The sequence below is a fragment of the Ptychodera flava genome, chromosome 1, assembly GCF_041260155.1.
Source record: "Ptychodera flava strain L36383 chromosome 1, AS_Pfla_20210202, whole genome shotgun sequence".
NCBI lineage: Eukaryota > Metazoa > Hemichordata > Enteropneusta > Ptychoderidae > Ptychodera > Ptychodera flava.
The window spans coordinates 61,526,457-61,544,885 of NC_091928.1; the positions used below are offsets into that span (position 1 = coordinate 61,526,457).

An 18,429-nucleotide genomic window follows, 5' to 3' on the forward strand; every position below is an offset into this window, starting at 1 on the left:
TTGTGAAACAAATTTTTTTACTAAAATGGGAAAAATTGCCCCCAAAATACAAAATTGCAGATTTCATCCTGATTTCAATATATCATATTAAGATAAACCCTACAAAGCTGTATACCAAACATCAAAGATATCAAATGAGCAGTTTTTGAGAGATACATTTTTTTGACAAAAAATGACAAAAATTGCCCTAAAAATACACCAGATATGAACTGAAAATGCTCACGTGTTTCATTATATTGCAGTTATGTGTAAATTTGAACCTTTGCCACATGTTTGCAACTTCATTGAAAGTGTTATGATCAACATAATGAATAATATTCACCACTAAATCAAAGTATACCGTATATCCCCAATCAGGAAAGTTCATTAAAATATGCAAATTAGGAATTGACTGAAATGTTCTCATCAAATATGCAAATTAGGAATTGGCTGAAGTAAAAATCTTAAATGACTTTCAATAATGTCGTATCATAGTATCTTTAATGTAAAAAGCAATTCGTCAACTTTGGTCTAGTCAAGACAGATAAATATCCTTAATTAGGAAATCATTAAATTTGCAAATCCCCAATCAGGAAAGTTCATTAAAATATGCAAATTAGGAATTGACTGAAATGTTCCCATTAAATATGCAAATTAGGAATTGGCTGAAGTAAAAATCTTAAATGACTTTCAATAATGTCGTATCATAGTATCTTTAATGTAAAAAGCAATTCGTCAACTTTGGTCTAGTCAAGAAAGATAAATATCCTTAATTAGGAAATCATTAAATTTGCAAATAAGGAATTTGCTAAAGTAAAAATGCTTAATGACTTTCAATGTTGTATCAGAGTATCTTTAATGTACATAGCACGTTTCGTCAAATTTGGTCTAGTCAATACAGATAAATATCACTAATTAGGAAAGTTCATTAAATATGCAAATTAGGAATTGGCTGATGTAAAAAAGTTTAATGACTTTCAATAATGTTGTTTTATAGTATCTTCAATATATGTAGCAAGATTCATCAACTTCAGTCAAGTCAATTCAGATATATATCCCTAATTAGTGAAGTTCATTCAATATGTTAAATAAGGACTTGGCTGAAGTGAAACTGCTTAATGATTTTCAATAATGTTATATCATAGTATCTTCAATGTACGGTACATAGCAAGTTTCATCAACTTTGGTCAAGTCAATTCAGATATATACCGGTATATCTATTATATATATCTAATTAGGAAAGTTTATTAAATATGCAAATAAGTATTTGGCTGATGTAAAAATGCTTAATGACTTTCAAAAATGTTATATCATAGTATCTTTAATGTACATAGCAAGTTTCATCAATTTTGTTCAAGTCAATTCAAATAAATATCCCTAATTTCAAGTGTTCATTAAATATGCAAATTAAGAGTTTGATGAAGTGAAAGTGCTTAATGACTTTCAAAAATGTTAAATCATAGTATCTTCAATATACATACCAAGTTTTGTCAATTTTGATCAAGTCAAATCAGATATATATTCCTAATAAGGAAAGTTCATTAACTATGCATTATCTTTTATGTCACTCCTTAATGTCACTCGAGCTCCTTAAGTGAAAATAATTAAAGACTTTCAATAATGTTAAATCATAGTACTTAATCTCCAATTCTGGAGGATAAATCATAGCGAGATATTTACTGAATTCAGAGTTATTCAATGAAATAACATCGTCTATGTATCTAAATGTTAGGTTGAAAGTACGAGCTACAGAGACCTTTTTCTTTTCTGCTTGATAAGGTTCTGGATAAATTCTGCCTCGTATGAGAACAGAAATAAGTCGGCAAGTAAGGGAGCACAGTTAGTGCCCATGGGAATTCCTATACACTGTTGGAAAATGTGTCCTCCAAATTCAACAAATATGTTGTCAATGAGGAAATCAAGCATACTGATAATGTCTTTCTCGGTATAAAACACTTTAGCATTAGTTGTATTTTTAACAAAATATGTAGAATTATACCCTAATACCACATATTTGTAACGGCGTAAACCGTTTTTGTAGAAAAATGCTTGGTTGATGATGTTTTTCAAGCGTTCTTTCAATTATCATGTGGTATTGTGGTATACAATGTGGAAAAATCGAAAGTTTTAATAGATGTTATTTTTGAAACATCTTGATTTCAAATTTTCCAAGAGTTCCTTCAAATTTTTTAATATCCACATTTGATTTATACCACTCCGAGAAAAGACAACATCACAGTATGATTGAAGTCCCCGTTTAACAGTACAAAGAACAGAAGTCAGTATCTTCGATAACTCTGTTGTTGAACATTTTGAAGATCCTGCGATAAACCTAGCTTTGTAAGTGTTTTGTGGAGCTTTGGTATCCAGTATAAGCTAGGCAACTTATTATGGTCATCCTTTGTTGTAATATTAAAATTATCCATGAATGACTTATGGTTTGCCAAAATTTCAGATTTGTTGAACATTGATTGTCTGTAAGTGGAGTTGGTTGAGGTCTTAGTTACACCAAGTTCGTCTATAAGACATTCAAAATAATACTTCTTACAGACAAATACAATGTTATTGGCAGCTTTATCAGCAGGGACGACAACATATTTGTCATGGATATCATTCAAACACTTAACAGCATCAGGATCTTTAAATACAGAATAGGGTCTTCTGCAAACATGTGATCTTAGTCGACCAATACGGCCACGCACTATTTTCCTCACAGATTTGACCCATTCTGACAGTGTGTCCAACTCTACATCCTCCCTTTTAGCCCATTTCCTGGCATAATCTTCAACTGAGTCCATAATGATCTTAAAATTATGGTTCCAGTTGATCCTGCGAGGTTCTCTGAACTTGGGTCCACAAGATAATATCTTACGAAGGTGGTGATGTTCAACCAAGTTCAGATCACCAGTGATGACATGGCCAACTGGAGTATATTTGAAGGGAGATGTAGAGCAGTCACAGGATGCTGGTGTTTGAAGGAATTCATCAATTTTTAAGTGCCGCAATGCCTTATTGTAATTGAATATTTTATTGGAGATTGTCTTGGTGTATTGATATGACAGAATAGGTACAGACTGGTTCTTAAAGTATACAGGTATAGTTGATGTAACCTTTTTGTTGTGTAGTATATTGCTGATATTAATGGCATCAATTCCTTTGTTAGTAAATGGAAGATGTATGAAATGACGATGATCATCAGTCATAGGTTCAGCACGAACAGGCTTGTATAGTCTGTATAGTGCAATGTCAGCAATAATACTAACCAGTCTGTACGGTTGTTTGTTCGGATCTGTCAAAGACAATCCCAATGCATAGACATGCAACCTTCTCAAGTCCTTGATGGAAAGAGCAAATAATGAAGTACGAATGTGATGGAGACCTAAAGGCTTCTGCAATAAAAGAAGCAGTTCATGAAATTTGTCATGGCAATTGGATGTAGCTGATGTATCCAATTTAGGCCGATGGTAACGCCTATGTCCATGACTACGTCTTCTACGGACAGAAGACTCAAATAGGCCCATCACATTCACTTCTGAACAACCAGGACTTGAGAGATTGCCTATATCTTTGATGTTGTCATTACAACCATAAGGCATTGCGGTACCTAACTGTCTAATCCAGTGGTATTCTCTCTGTCTACGGAATGGTGAACTAAGTGTGGGGCTGTTGGTTGGATGGTATATTTTTTCAGAATACGGACACGCATAGACAAAGTGGAGTGATCGTCCTGGTTAAAATGCTTATAAAGTTGCACATCCAGAGATCAAATGTATGAGTGGTTTGTTGCAGCTTACAGCCTTCACTATATTTATTGTTCTCATATCATCAATTCGCATAGAGTTGGACAGACATAGTTACACGCGTTGCCAATATTTTTTGGCATAATATTTGGCCCTTTCCCTAGTGTTTTTTTTTCCAAGAATACCGGTAAATTTAGTTCGTAATTGCTTATAATACATTACTACTTTGCATTTGAAATCGATTCAAATGGTATCAATATTGTAAATATCCCTTCCTAATGTAACAAGGGTACAAAATGTCACAAAATGGTGTGCAAATAGAGGCCATATTTACAAAGATAAAAATCTATAATATTTGTTGAGCAGGACATACAGCTTTAATATTATTTTTTATATATGTACATATGTAGTACTTACTAAAAATACTATCATTCTGTGTGAATGCTGTTATCATTGAAAAAGCTAGAGCTCAAAAATTGGGAATGTCAAATGTTGCGCTTTACTGTGGAAAGACTCAGTATCTTCAATATACATACCAAGTTTTGTCAATTTTGATCAAGTCAAATCAGATATATATCCCTGATAAGGAAAGTTCATTAACTATGCATTATCTTTTATGTCACTCCTTAATGTCACTCGAGCTCCTTAAGTGAAAATAATTAAAGACTTTCAATAATGTTAAATCATAGTATCTTCAATATACTAGTACACAAAGTTTTGTCAATTTTGATCAAGTCAATTATATATCCCTAATAAGGAATGTTCATTAAATATGCAAATTATCCATTATCTTTTATGTCACTCCTTAATATCTTCCACAGCTGATATATCTTCGTGTGATCAACATTTGTAGCGAATCTAATCAAATTGTGTGTAGTTGTTGTCAATATATATCAGGTTTTTTTCTAAAATCATTAATTATGCAAATGAGCAAAAAGTAAGCAAGCCACACCCACCAAAAACTATTCAGTTCTTGCAATTTGCAAACTGAATCTATGTACCAGATTTGATTCTGATCTGATCAACCATTTTTGAGATATTGAGTACACAGACAGACAGACAGACACAAAGACACACAGACATCACTGCAACATATGCTCACGTGTCAACACGTGAGCACAAAATTGCAAATTTCATAAGAATTTGAGATCAACCTTATAAACCTGTATACCAAATACCAAAGGCATCAGATGAGTAGTTTTTGGAGAAAAAAATATTTTTGACCAAAAATTGGGAAAATTGCCCCAAAATTACAAATACTAAAAATTCACTACAATTTTTACAAACTTGACTGATGTCATTCCAAGGAACATGGATACCAACTTTCAAAGCAATAGGACAAGCTGTTTCAGAAAAAAAGATTTTTTTACTAAAAACTGAAAAAAATTACCCAAAAATACAAACACTCAAATATCATCCACAGTTGTACATACCTAATTTAGAATACTTAAAGGAACCTAAATATCAAGTTTCAAATAAATCTGACCAATAGTTACTGAGTTTTAGCAGTTTGCAGGATTTTTCTTTTTTTAGCTCATTTGCATATTTTTGACACTGACATGTTCATTTGAACAAATTCACATCTCATCCCGCGGCGGTTTAGGAGTTTTTGATCTGGACGGACTAACAGACATACATACATACTTACATACATACATACATACATACATACATACATACATACATACTTACATACATACATACATACATACATACATTCATACATACACACAGATGACATGTAAATGAGATGCAAATGAAATGATTCACTTTATACGATAAGCTCTCTTTGGTATACCAAATGAGAGCTAAAAACAAGTCATTGTTAATGACATTGGCATTTTAGGCATTCACTGACTGCCAACTTGAGCATGGATAATGATACATTCTTGAAAATAATGAGAAATTGCACTTTGATAATGACTTACAACTGCTTTGTACCATAAGCAGGATTAAAAGTGATGAGGCCTAGAATGAAAGTGATGAACAATGTACAGACTTACCCCAAATGGGGTTCCAATGCAATCGCTCTCGGCTTATCTAACTCCTTCCAGAATAATACTTTTCGTGAAGTTCCATCTAAATTACTAACTTCAATGCGATGAGTTTCAGAATCTGTCCAATAAAGTTTCTTCCCAAGCCAATCACAGGCAAGTCCATCGGGTGACACAAGACCTGTTGTGATAATACTTTCCACAATTTTGGATCCATTTACAAATGTTCTTTTGATCATTTCTTGGCTGACATCTGTCCAAAATACAATTTTTTCCTGGTGAAAAAAGTCTAAAGCAGCAGCATCTTCCAGACCATTAATTACAACTGTATCATTTGGTGGAGTTGTTCCCGCATCAACAATCCGAACATCTCGGCGGTTGGCAAATAGCAATAGGGGATCAGCTGGAAAAATAACAAGAATTACAGTTAGAGATACCAAAGTGAAAACAGTAATAAATAGAGTGAACTACAAAAATTTTACACGTTTTATTACATTCATAATATGGCTATAAAAGTATCAATCAGATCGTAACTTCACAACATGAGTGGCAGATGCCTTGGTTTGTTACAGGGGCAATGTCGCTCTTTTCTGACTGTTTTTCTTGAATTTTGTTTGATATAAAAAGAAGTCTTTCCTTACAATTGTGGCAATGTCTATTTGTCATAGGAAAGCAAAGAAAAACCCCATCTTGTCCAAGTGGCACAAACAAAAATCACTTTTTTGCATCCAACATAGGGTTATTTTTGACCTTTTCCACTGATGTACTGTTGTCAATTTGTAACCTGAGTGATTTTATGGGTACAAGTATTGTCAGTATTCTTGATATCACAAAAAGACAAAAGAACGACTTTGCCCCTTTCAGATACATCAAATATATCACATGATCAAGGTCAATGTTTGCGACACATAGCTGTCATATACTGTAACAATAATACATATCTCAACAGTGTCTACATATGTCTGCATTGACTCTTATGGCATATACAAATTACATGTACCCATTGCAACTGAAACCAGATATGAACTGAATATGCTCACGTGTTTTACAACAGGTTCATTAATAGTAGTACGCTTCACAGAACAATGAGATATATGTTATTACTATATGTAACAGGTTTTTTTCAACTTCGCACAGTACTCTCAGAGTTTAATCACTAATTACAAAACTTTATTTAATGTGCAAATGAGCTGTTCATTATTTTGACACTGCTCAATGCTTTATGGGACAATTAGATATCTATCAGATCAACATTTGTAGCACGTTTTATTTAATTTAATGCTGTAATTTTAGAGTAATGTCACTAATTACAAAGTTCATTAAATATGCAAATGAACCCTTAATTATCTTCACACAACTAAATGCTCTACACCACAATTAGCTATCAGTGGGATCAGTATCTGCAGCAGATTTCATCACATTTGGTGCAGTTATTTTGGAGTTATATCACTGATTACAAAACTTCATAAAATATGCAAATGACCTATTTGTTAACTTGACACTGCCAAATGCTTCTCAGTACAATTAGATATTTATCAAAACAATATCTGTACCAAATTTCACTGACTTGGGTGCCGTAATTTCAGAGTTATATACCTAATTACAAAATTCATTAAATATGCAAATGAACCCATAATTAATTTCACACTACTAAATGCTTTACACTGCAGTTAGATATCAGTCGGATCAGTATCTGCAGCAGATTTCATCACATTTGGTGAAGTTATATCGGAGTTATATGACTAATTACAAACCTTCATAAAATATGCAAATGAGATATTTATTAACTTGACACTGCTTAATGCTTCAAAGTATAATTAGATATATATCAGATCAATATTTGTTGCACGTATCATCAAGTTTGGTGCAGGAATTTCAGAGTTATCTCACTAATAACAAAAGTTCATTAAATATGCAAATGAGAAGATAATTGACATGACATTCACAGTATCATCATAATGTTCTTAGATTGTCATCTGTGAAAAGTTTCATGAAATTTTGTGCAGTATTTCTTGATATATGTCTACACTGTCATTACCGTCTCCATAGGGAAACATTGTACTGAAAAAAACGATATTGCATAACTTCATTACTATGCAAGCCACACTAACCAAAATCTAATCAGTTCTTGCAAGTAGCATATGGTACATGTGTACCAAATCTGACTTGAATCCGTTCAGGCGTTTTTGAGTTATCGTGTAAACAGACAGACAGACACACACACACACACACGGACAGACAGACAGACATCGCTATGACATTAGCCCACCACGTGTTTACACACGTGAGCTAAAAAGAATATAGGGTACTGGTATACGCTTGTTTGTTTTTTATATGAGATAAGATGTAATGCTACCTGATTTGGCTGGCGCAAACTTCAAGCCATTTTATTTTCAATGCATTTAGGGACAAACCATTAGATCTTGGGATTGGGGGGTGGTCAAAAACAGGAAAAAAAAATCTTCAAACTAGTTTGCAAAATAAAAAAAAATAAGAGTACAAATGCGTAAAAAAAAATCTGCAAAAGTCTTTAAAATCTTGAATTTTTTTAGATTTTACCGACAGGAAGCAACTTTCTGTATTTTTAGTACATCCTCAAGGCACATTTTTAATTTTAACTTATACATTTAGAGTGAGTGTATCCCTTATACTGGGAGTTGCGATTATCTTATCTTTTCAGGACTTTTGTATTCTGATCACTTGAAAATTATAAAATTATAGAGCCTGTTTTCTACTTGTTTCCAAGCAGGTACAATAGGTAAAACATTGAAACTATGGTATGGTTGTCAAGACAGAAAGTTATATTTGCCTTTTAAGATCAAGGTGGACAGATGCAGGCCACATCAGGTTCACTTTTTTCACAGCATTTTATTGCAATGATGAATGCAAGAATGGATGAACAAGTAGAAACACGTCAATAATGATAAAACAACATATCAAGTCATCATGTATTATTTTGCTTTTAAAAAGGCACTTTCAATTCTTTTTTCTCAAAAAACAGCCTTAAAAACAACAGCAACACATTTTTTAACATTCAACAATACACTACGTAGAATGCCATCTATCCAACAATCCCAACACAAAAAAACACAAATGGGTTGAACTTTGAAGGTTTCTCTATAGCAAATACTGAATAAATCTGCATGAATAATCATTTGTGTGTAGCAAATGCTGAATGAAAATTTTTCCACCACAAAAAAGCGCATGATTTTAAAAAATCTTAAGGGACTTATACCGGTATAGCAAATTTCAAAGAAATTGGATAAGCCCTTTCAGAGAATACAGATTTTTTGAATATTGAAATTTCACCACATCTATACACATCCAATCAATTTGGACATGCTGCTACAGAGGAATAGATGTTTTGATCAAAAAAGGGCAAAAATTGCCCTAAAAACACAAATATGCAAATTTCACTATATTTTGCAAACAGCTTCTCAGCTTGTCAAAATCAATTGTAAATCATGAGATATGCATGATGTTAGGTGGAGTGAATGTAGGCAATTCACCATGCAGAAGGGAAGTCAGGAAACCCAAATAGTGCAAGAAAGGCAGTAGTGCAAGAAACTTTAGGCATTATTACACTAGACAAAACTGCTGAAAATTAGTCAAAATTTACAACTTATGAGCAATTATGGGCATTATGCAGTTTGGACTATTCAAGCTAACAGTAGTACGCACAATACAAAGAAATGCATTCAATGTAATCTTTTATTAGACAACATATTAACTGATAGTTTAGTCTGGGAGTTTAGTATGACACATTCAAAATGTAATCTATGTAGAACAACATCAATCAAAACATCAAATTAATACAACTCATTAGCATTACACCATGTGACACATATTGTGACATATAAACAAATTAAAGTATAAATGTTTTTGTAAATGCCATTTTCCTTGCTTGACACTTCCTTTCAATTTCAAATTAAAGTGCTTTGAAGTTTCCTGTAATGTAGCGCGTGCTCACAGCTGCACAGCGTAGCCTTCGAAATGCAGGCCCAACTTTGGCGCGCACAAAACAAGGCACAGCGACTGTGGAGAGTCTACCATTTTAATTGTGAATATATGCACACAATTTATGCTGTGACATATATACTACATCTGCCGACAGGTAATCCATTAAAACTTGTTCTTGACAAGTATTTATCTTTGCACACAAAAGTACTGTGACTATTTTATTTTCACTGGAATTTATATGAGCTGAAAATAGATTTTCATTGTTTCACTGTGATCTTATTTTCATTTCGTCTAGTCTGATTGGATTTTATTTTAGCTGATAAAAGGCCAAGGAAAGTAACGAAAATATATTCCAAGTGAAAATAAAGTATTCCACAGTATAACAAAATCAGCTGAAAATATAAAATTTCTTTCAGTCACTCTAATCCGAAACCGAATCCAAAACTGAATCCGAAACCGAATCCGAAACCGAGTCTAACTTCAGCATCATAAAATGTTCATGGTGTATTGCTGCCAACAAGAAAATACCTTTACTGGCATTAGAAACTTGTGTGAATTGGCTTCCTTAAATATAAATTCACGACAATATTCAGTGTATCACAGACCGTGGTGTATTGTGACGTGACATCGTAAACAGACTTTCAGAGAAGGCGCTCACTCGTCCGCTGAGTCAGCCTAGTTCCACATTCATATCATGCAAATAAATACGCAAAGTCTTGTAGCGATATTTGAGCATTTAAGTTGATCGTCAGTGAAACATAAAGATGTTTCTCCATATCAAAAGGGTACATATTTGATATTTTACGGTTCTGTTTACATAATAGACGAGAACATTTGGATTTATGATCCGTGATTTCCGCGATCCACGGCATGATTCAAGCTGGCTGTGAATACACACTGATGTCTTTGATGATGACCCCTGACCCAAGTGTCATCGATACGCTGTGCGCTGTCCGAGCTTCGCATGCTAAACTTCAAGCGTAAAGCAAATGTATATTGGAAGTCTAAAATGCACATATTTCTCAAGTCTGAGAGTATTCTACTGCTACGAGAATGGATATCTGATTCGTTTGAAAAAACCAGTATGCTGAACCAGGTTTCGTGCCGTTGTCTGTATCGATATGTACAGTATCACACGATAGCGATTTCAGGTTTGTTACTGAATATAGTTGCATACGCCTAACTTTGGACAAGTGTCGCTTGAAATTTGTTGTATGCGTGGCTGATGTTGGCACCTGGTAATCTGAATCAACAAGTCATCATTGATGACACAGTTCCCGCTTGCTAATGGGTACTTTGATTACAGGTTCTGTGATAAAAATACTTTGATACAGATGGCACTCAATGGCCAAGAATGAGTTCCATGGTGATGAAAAACATAAAACCAATGTAGGCCACTATCCTAAAGGTCATTAAATGAGTAAACTGGGAATTAGTTGACAGGATGTTGCAAAACATTTTTTCATACTATCCTAACACTAATAGATTATCACCGGTACCATATTTCATAAAGTTTAATGCAGTATTTACAACACTATGAGATCAACATCTGTTTAAGTTTCATCAAATTTGATGTTGTATTTGTGGATATATCACTCTAATTAGGAAAGTTCATTACATATGCAATTACAAATTAATTAAAATGACACTGATATTAAATGTCTTTTTCACTGTTAAAGCAATGTGAGCTTAATATCTGTACAAAGTTTCATGAAATTTGATGCAGTATTTCTTGACATTTCAGCCTAATTATGAAACTTCAATAATTGAGATATGATACTGCTACATGACGTGAAACAAATTGACGAGCATGTATGAAATATGTCAATGTCCTTGTACCAACTTTGAATGATACTGGTGGAAATATGTCTGAGCTATGGCTCAGTACATGAGAAAATCGTAACAAAATCGCCGCCACGCAGCGATATTTGATCTTACTGTTTAAAAAATCAACATGTATATGTATAACATAAGTCAATGTCCAGGTACAAACTTTGAATAAAATCAGTTGAAACTTGCCAGAGTTATGGCTCTCGACATGAAAAAAACCATAACAAAATTGCCACCATGTGGCCATATCGGACCATATCGAGAAACAAATCAAAGTACATATTTATATCGAAGTACATATGTATACTACCGTATAAGTCAATGTCCTTGTACCAACTTTGAATAAATTTGCTTTATACATGTCCGAGTTACGGTTCAGGACATGGAAAATTGTAAAAGAAATGGCCACAAGGCGGCCATATTGGATCGTATCACAAAACAAATCAATGTGCATATGTATGACATAGGTCAATGTCCTTGTACCAATTTTGAATAAAATCAGTTGAGATATGCCTGAATTATGGCTCTGTACACGAAAAAATCATAACAAAATGGCTGCACAGCAGCCATATTGGATCATATCACAAAACAAATTGACGTGCATATCTATGATATTGGTCAATGTCCTTGTACCAACTTTGAATAAAATCAGTTGAAACATGTCTGAGTTACGTCCTTACGATTTATGTCAGCTTGGGCCAAGTTTGTACAACATTGCTGTAAGCTTTCTGCAATCTTGGAAGCCCAGCTGGTAACTTGTATCAAGGTTGGGCAAGCTTGGAAAGTATTCGAACTAAAATTAATACACTTGTACAACTTTTGTTCAATTTTCATGCACGGTTGGCAGATACAATTTTCTTACAAGGTTTAGTTTTCCATACTTCGTTCAGTGAAGGTTGTAAGATGCACTCCATCCTAAGCTGACTAGCTGTACGAATATCCAATACGCTAGCTACTTTGCCAAAGCGAGAGCCGAAGCCGGCTGGAAGCAGCCGACTTGTTTACGCAGAGGTCGTCAGCTGGTTACGGTTTACCAAGTAAAGTTCACGCATTGATATTGAATCTTCATGCTGAAAGAACTGTACACTCTTTTGAGTATTTCCAATCATTAGTATATGATTATTTTCATAATTTAATAAAATAAATTACTATTTTGAGTTTGAAATGTACTGGATTAGGGTCGACAGAAAGTCAAAATCTGACGTTCAAAACGGGACTACGTTATCCATCGTGTAATAATTTATTGATCTCACTTCCGTGAACGTCACAAGGCTCGAACGGCGCGAAATAAGATTTCTGTACCGCCGACTTGGTATTTGTGATCAGGGGTTATCTGGCGGAAAGTTTCGCGATCTTTGTATGGAATCACTAGCCAAATGGCATCAAACTTTCGCAGAAATGTGTATAGAGTACCAGGGACAGACAAAGTTATAAATTTGTGAACGCGAAAAGAAGTTAAAGATGCCGACTATATTTTCCCAGTAACTTGTAAGCTTACCGATGTGCTGTGCGTGCAGCATGAAGAGACCTGGAGCCGGGAACCGTTTAGCGTCTAGCGTCTGCGAGCCATTCACGAATGCAGGTAAGTCGATATAGCCGCATGGAGCTAGAACCTGATAACGTACATTTGTACCTTGCATTGCCATTAAATTACTTATTCTGCAACCTTGGTATCGCTCTATTTAAACACAGATAAGTTTCGTTGAGTAATGATTCGTACGGAAATACGGAATTCACTTTCAATTCACAACTATGCTAGAAAATACCGGTAGTAAATGGAAAATAATTACGAGATTTTTACAGACCGTTTGTCACCGCTGTCCATTTTAAATATTATTAATATATGATTATAAATGTTTATGCAGTTGGTTTCTATGCTTTTCAAATAACTATTGTCTCATGTTCAACTAATAATTTTTATTGATTTCATTCATCAAATTGCGGTCAAACAGTAAAGACGTACACTCTTCCCTCAACCATTAGTATTTTTCAGAATTCTTTGCTGTTACTGCAGTGTAAATGGACGAGAAATTCAGAAAACAGAAGCTGAATCACTGCCTTTGAGAGTAATGTAAATTTCACATGAACCTTCTCTCAAGTCAAAGCTTTGTGAAGACATTTATGTCGCATGAAAAAACATTGGCATATACGGTAAAATAAATCGTACCCTAAATTAACTTAACCTTTCGTTTCTCTGTTTTACTTTTTTTTACTGTTTCTTAGTATTTCAGAAATACATCTGCGCTGATTTACAGTCTGCAATTATGTTATTAGTCATGTTTAGACAGCTGATTTCACTACTTGGTGTACATATCTGAACTTTCAAAATGTTAAAACATTCAAGTGTGGTACAACTACAAATGCACAAATTTTGCTGTCACTAAAGTGTGTTAGTTTTCTTTGGTTTCAGTATCTACAACATATTTAGTTTTCTATTTAACTGTTTGGAATTATTTTCCCTTGTAAATTGGTAAATGCATTTATTCGAGAGCTTACTGCTCTGGGGTTATGCCAACTTTTACAGGAATTTTGGCAGGATAAAATGAACAAAAGTATGAGCAGTGAACCCATCAGGGTAGGTAAAATGAAGTCTCCATGGCAACATACTGATAAAACTACAACCAGCAAGGAATGATGGGAAAACTACAACTTTGACACAACCTTTGAGGCTTGAAAATGAGGAGTTAATATGGAGCATACAAAGTTTAAATGCACAACTTTGTTAAACCTTCTTACAAGTGTGCAATACTAAACTTTCAACCAAGCTTTTAACATTTACATTTTAAGCTTGGCTGGCAAGCTTGCCAGACAAAGCTCCCACAAGCTTTGACAGAGTTTAAAGCCTCTTTTATCTCCATCCTTGGTTGCAAGATTGGACAGGAACCTTGAGCCAAGTTTGCCCCAAACTGATATAAATCGTAAGGGATGGCGCTGTACATGAAAAAAATCGTAATAAAATGGCCGCCTGGTGGCCATATTGGATCGTATCACAAAACAAATCGACATGCATATATATGACATACTAGGTCAATGTCCTTGTACCAACTTTCAATAAAATCGGTTGAGATATGCCTGAGTTACGGCTCTGTACATGAAAAAATCTTAGAGAGCATTTTCAGTATGTTCACCCTTACTATGGAATGATTTGCCATTTGAAATTAAGACCGCCAGAAGTGTAGATAGTTTTAAGCGCAGTTTGAAAACCTACCTTTTTACTCAGTTTATTTGTAATTTTCTGTTTTAGTTTTTTAGTGTGGTTGTATTTTTAAATTATTTTATACAGCTATGTACAATGTGCTGAGACGTATGTGTAGTGCATTTTAAACAAGTTTTAATAATAATAATAATAAAATCAAAACAAAATGGCCGTCTGGCGGCCATATTGGATCGTATCACAAAACAAATCAATGTGCACATGTATGACATTGGTCATTGTCCTTGTACCAACTTTGATTAAAATCAGTTGAAACATGCCTGAGTTATGGCTCTGTACATGAAAAAATCGTAATAAAATGGCCGCCTGGCTGCCATATTGGATCGTATCCCAAAATAAATCAATGTGCATCTGTACGTCATAGTGCTATGCCTTTGTGCCAAGTTTGAACAAAATTGGTTCAGCAGTGTCTGAGAAACTGTTGATGACAGACGGACGGAAGGGCAGACGGACGCACACACGGACGGGACCGAATCTATAAGTCCCCGCGGACGAACTAAAAATTGGTGTCAGTTACTTTTAGTATCCATAGTAGTACTAACAGGATTTATTTCCGTCATTCTTACGGAAAATGCAAGCAAACATTTAATTTTGCATATTAATGAGAAAGAAATGACGTCATTGGTGATCAGTGGTTTCGGCTTGGTTAATTGAATATCTGGTTTGGCGAATAATTTTTTAGGGCTTCTAGCCAAATTTGCTACAAGATTTTGGAACCCAGGGGAAACACTAAAATTGCCTTGAAATAAATTTGCATATTTCATCATAATATGAAAAATACCGTCAAGGACAGTGTGCTCATATTTGGTGTGAATTGTTCCATCAAGAAATATTTAAACCAGAGAAACAAGAATGACAAAAGTAAATAAGGTCTGAAACTTTAGGTACTGGAGGTCAACTTTAGGAACAGGCTTAGCAGAGGAAAGTTTCAACACAGTCCTTCATGGTTTCAGCAAGTCTGCCAATATACATCAGTTCATGAATGACAGGAAATGACTCAAGGTCAGTGGAGTGGCCTGTTTAAATCATTGCCACCACTCCTACACATAATAGGTACACTGCATACAAATAGGTTAGAGATTACAGTGTCTCCAACTCAGATGTGTGGGCTGTTTCAGTTAATGCCACCACTCCCACACATTTGGAGGATTTCCCCTTTTTCTTACCTCATTTGCATATTTTTGACACTGACATGTTCATTTGAACAATGTAACATCTCAACCCCTGGGTCTACCTGTACACCAAATATTGTGATGGTAGGTGTGGCGGTTTGGGAGCTTTTGCGTGTGACGGACATACATCCGCACATACATACATACCGGTACGTACATACATACATACATACATACCGGTACATACAGACGCCATCGACTCACCATATAAGCTCTTTTGGCATTTATGTACATACCAAATATGAGCTAAAAATCTAAATAAATCATTCCTTGGGACCCCATATCAAATATTAAAGCTGTCAGAACAGTCATTAATGAGAAGAAGATTTTTGCAAAAACAACTTAGCCTTAAAAAAGACAAATTTGCATATTTCATCACAATATTTGTACAAATCTGATTAAGGTCATCCTTGGGGACCTCTTTGACTGGCAGTTTTGAAGAAGCTTGGAATATAAAAAGTTGATGGCTGTCAAACGACGGATGCCATACGACAGACAATGAACCAGGAACGACAGATGCTGCACTACATATCCACCAAGTTATAATCTCCACGTCGCTGACAGCAGAGCTAAAAATTGCTTTTAAATAACAAACAAATTTCTGCACAATTTGAAAAATCTGAAATGGGTCATCCTTAGGGACCTATATCCTAAATATCAAAGCTGTCTGACAAGCAGTTTTGAAGAAGAATTTTAAACATTTTTTGACCAAAAATGACAAAATTACCTTAAAAAATACAAATTTGCAAATTTCATCACAATTTGAAACATGTTTCAAATGTCCCTGAAGCTACTATACCATGGACGTGAATGGTACAGAAGACATATATAGCATAATACCAAATATAGTGAGTACAATGGTCAATGTTACTCTGCTATGAGTTTTTTTGCTCAATATATGGAGGGACTGTGATGTAACACACCAGATTAGAATCACTGATGGTAAAATGTTTACCACACAATGTGACATCATAGATTATGATGTGAACAGACTCAATCTGCTCTCTGCTATACTCAAGACATCTAAAATTGGGATAACACAGCAATCAGATTTAAATACATGCACAGTCAGTACTGTTGATGCTTTTTAGCTTTTGTAAGTAAGGAAAGCCACAGTCCCTCCATGATGGATGGACTATGAGAAAGCCATTACGCAACAGTGCTAGAAATATCCCAGTGTTTGAAATAATCTGTGGCAATGGTGGCAATTGCCATCAAATTCATCAATTTGCCACCAAAAATTCTAGCTGGCACGGTAATTTTTTGGCACTAATTTTCACCAGGCCTTTGAGGTTGCATTAAAAACAAACAAAAACATTATAGAAATAACAGACGACGTGCTGACCATTAACGTTTATTTATGGGCAAGGGCGAGAGGAAAGCCAAAAATTAATGGGCGAAGCTTGCCGAGCCCGTTAATTTGGCTTTCCTCTCGCCCAGCCCATAAATAAACGTTAATGGTCAGCGTGGAGTTTGTTATTTCCATTATATTATCAACGAACCCAAAAAACTGTCAAAATTTCTGAAAATTTCCCTTGCGAACAACAACAGGGCCCCAGAACCTGTCACTGAGTAGTTCGTGAGCTGCAAAAAATTTGCAAATCCGGAGATTTTTTGGAAAAAAGTGTCTAAACTTGGCCCACAAGTGCTCCATTTTTTTATTTGTGGTTGATTATGAATTTTGTACAAATCACAATTTTCGATATAGCTGTAAAGTTACTATGTTTACGATATTATTCATATTCAAGGGCATGAAAACAAACCATTACTGTGTATTTATGGGCAGTCACGTGGTTCAACTCGACCAATTAAAACACTATGGACAGGGCATGGTAATATAATACACAGTATTTTGCAAACTAACAACAAAAAGTTGTAAGATGTTGAAACAGTCTTCCTTCAATCCTAACAAGTCATCGCTGATGACACAGTCCCTGCTCACACCATTAATTGACATGCACATGCTACAATACAATGCCTGTGTGCTAAGTTTGAACGAAATCTGTTCAGGGATAGTTGAAATGTGGTTCAAAAACAAGGAGCCAAATTTCCTCCTCGGACAGAGGAATTTCATCTGAAACTTCAAAATTTCAAGTACCTCCCCCAACCAACCATGATGAATTTAAGTAACCTCCCTAACAATACATAAATTTTGACTGACCCCCACCCCCACCTTAGAAAAGTTAAATATCAATACATGTAATTGCAAACTTTACAAACATAGCGTTCATGACACTCACATTTGGTTCAATGTTGCAGGCCAGAATGAGTGAATATAACTAAGTTAACCCCTGGGAATATGCAAATCAAGTTTCAAAGCAATCAGACCAGCGATTTCAGAGAAAATGTTCTTTGACCAAAAACAGGAAAGATTGCCCCAAAACTACAAATATGAAAAATTCACAACAATTTCAAGATAGGTTGCCTCTAGGTACATGCATACCATGTTTTTAAAGCAGTCAGAATGGTTAATTCAGATAAAATGATTTTTAACGAAAAAATGTGAAAAATTGCCCAAAAATACAAATATGAGAATTTCA

At 34.7% G+C, this 18,429-nt stretch overlaps 1 protein-coding gene across 1 annotated transcript in view; it reads right to left on the bottom strand.

The window, feature by feature from the left end:
• Positions 1-18,429, bottom strand: part of LOC139142491 (low-density lipoprotein receptor-related protein 6-like) — a 216,571-nt gene that overhangs the window by 187,426 nt on the left and 10,716 nt on the right. Inside the window, exon 2 of the mRNA XM_070712437.1 lies at positions 5,723-6,116. Coding sequence (XP_070568538.1) covers positions 5,723-6,116 — 394 coding nt within the window. The remainder of the gene's footprint in view (positions 1-5,722; positions 6,117-18,429) is intronic.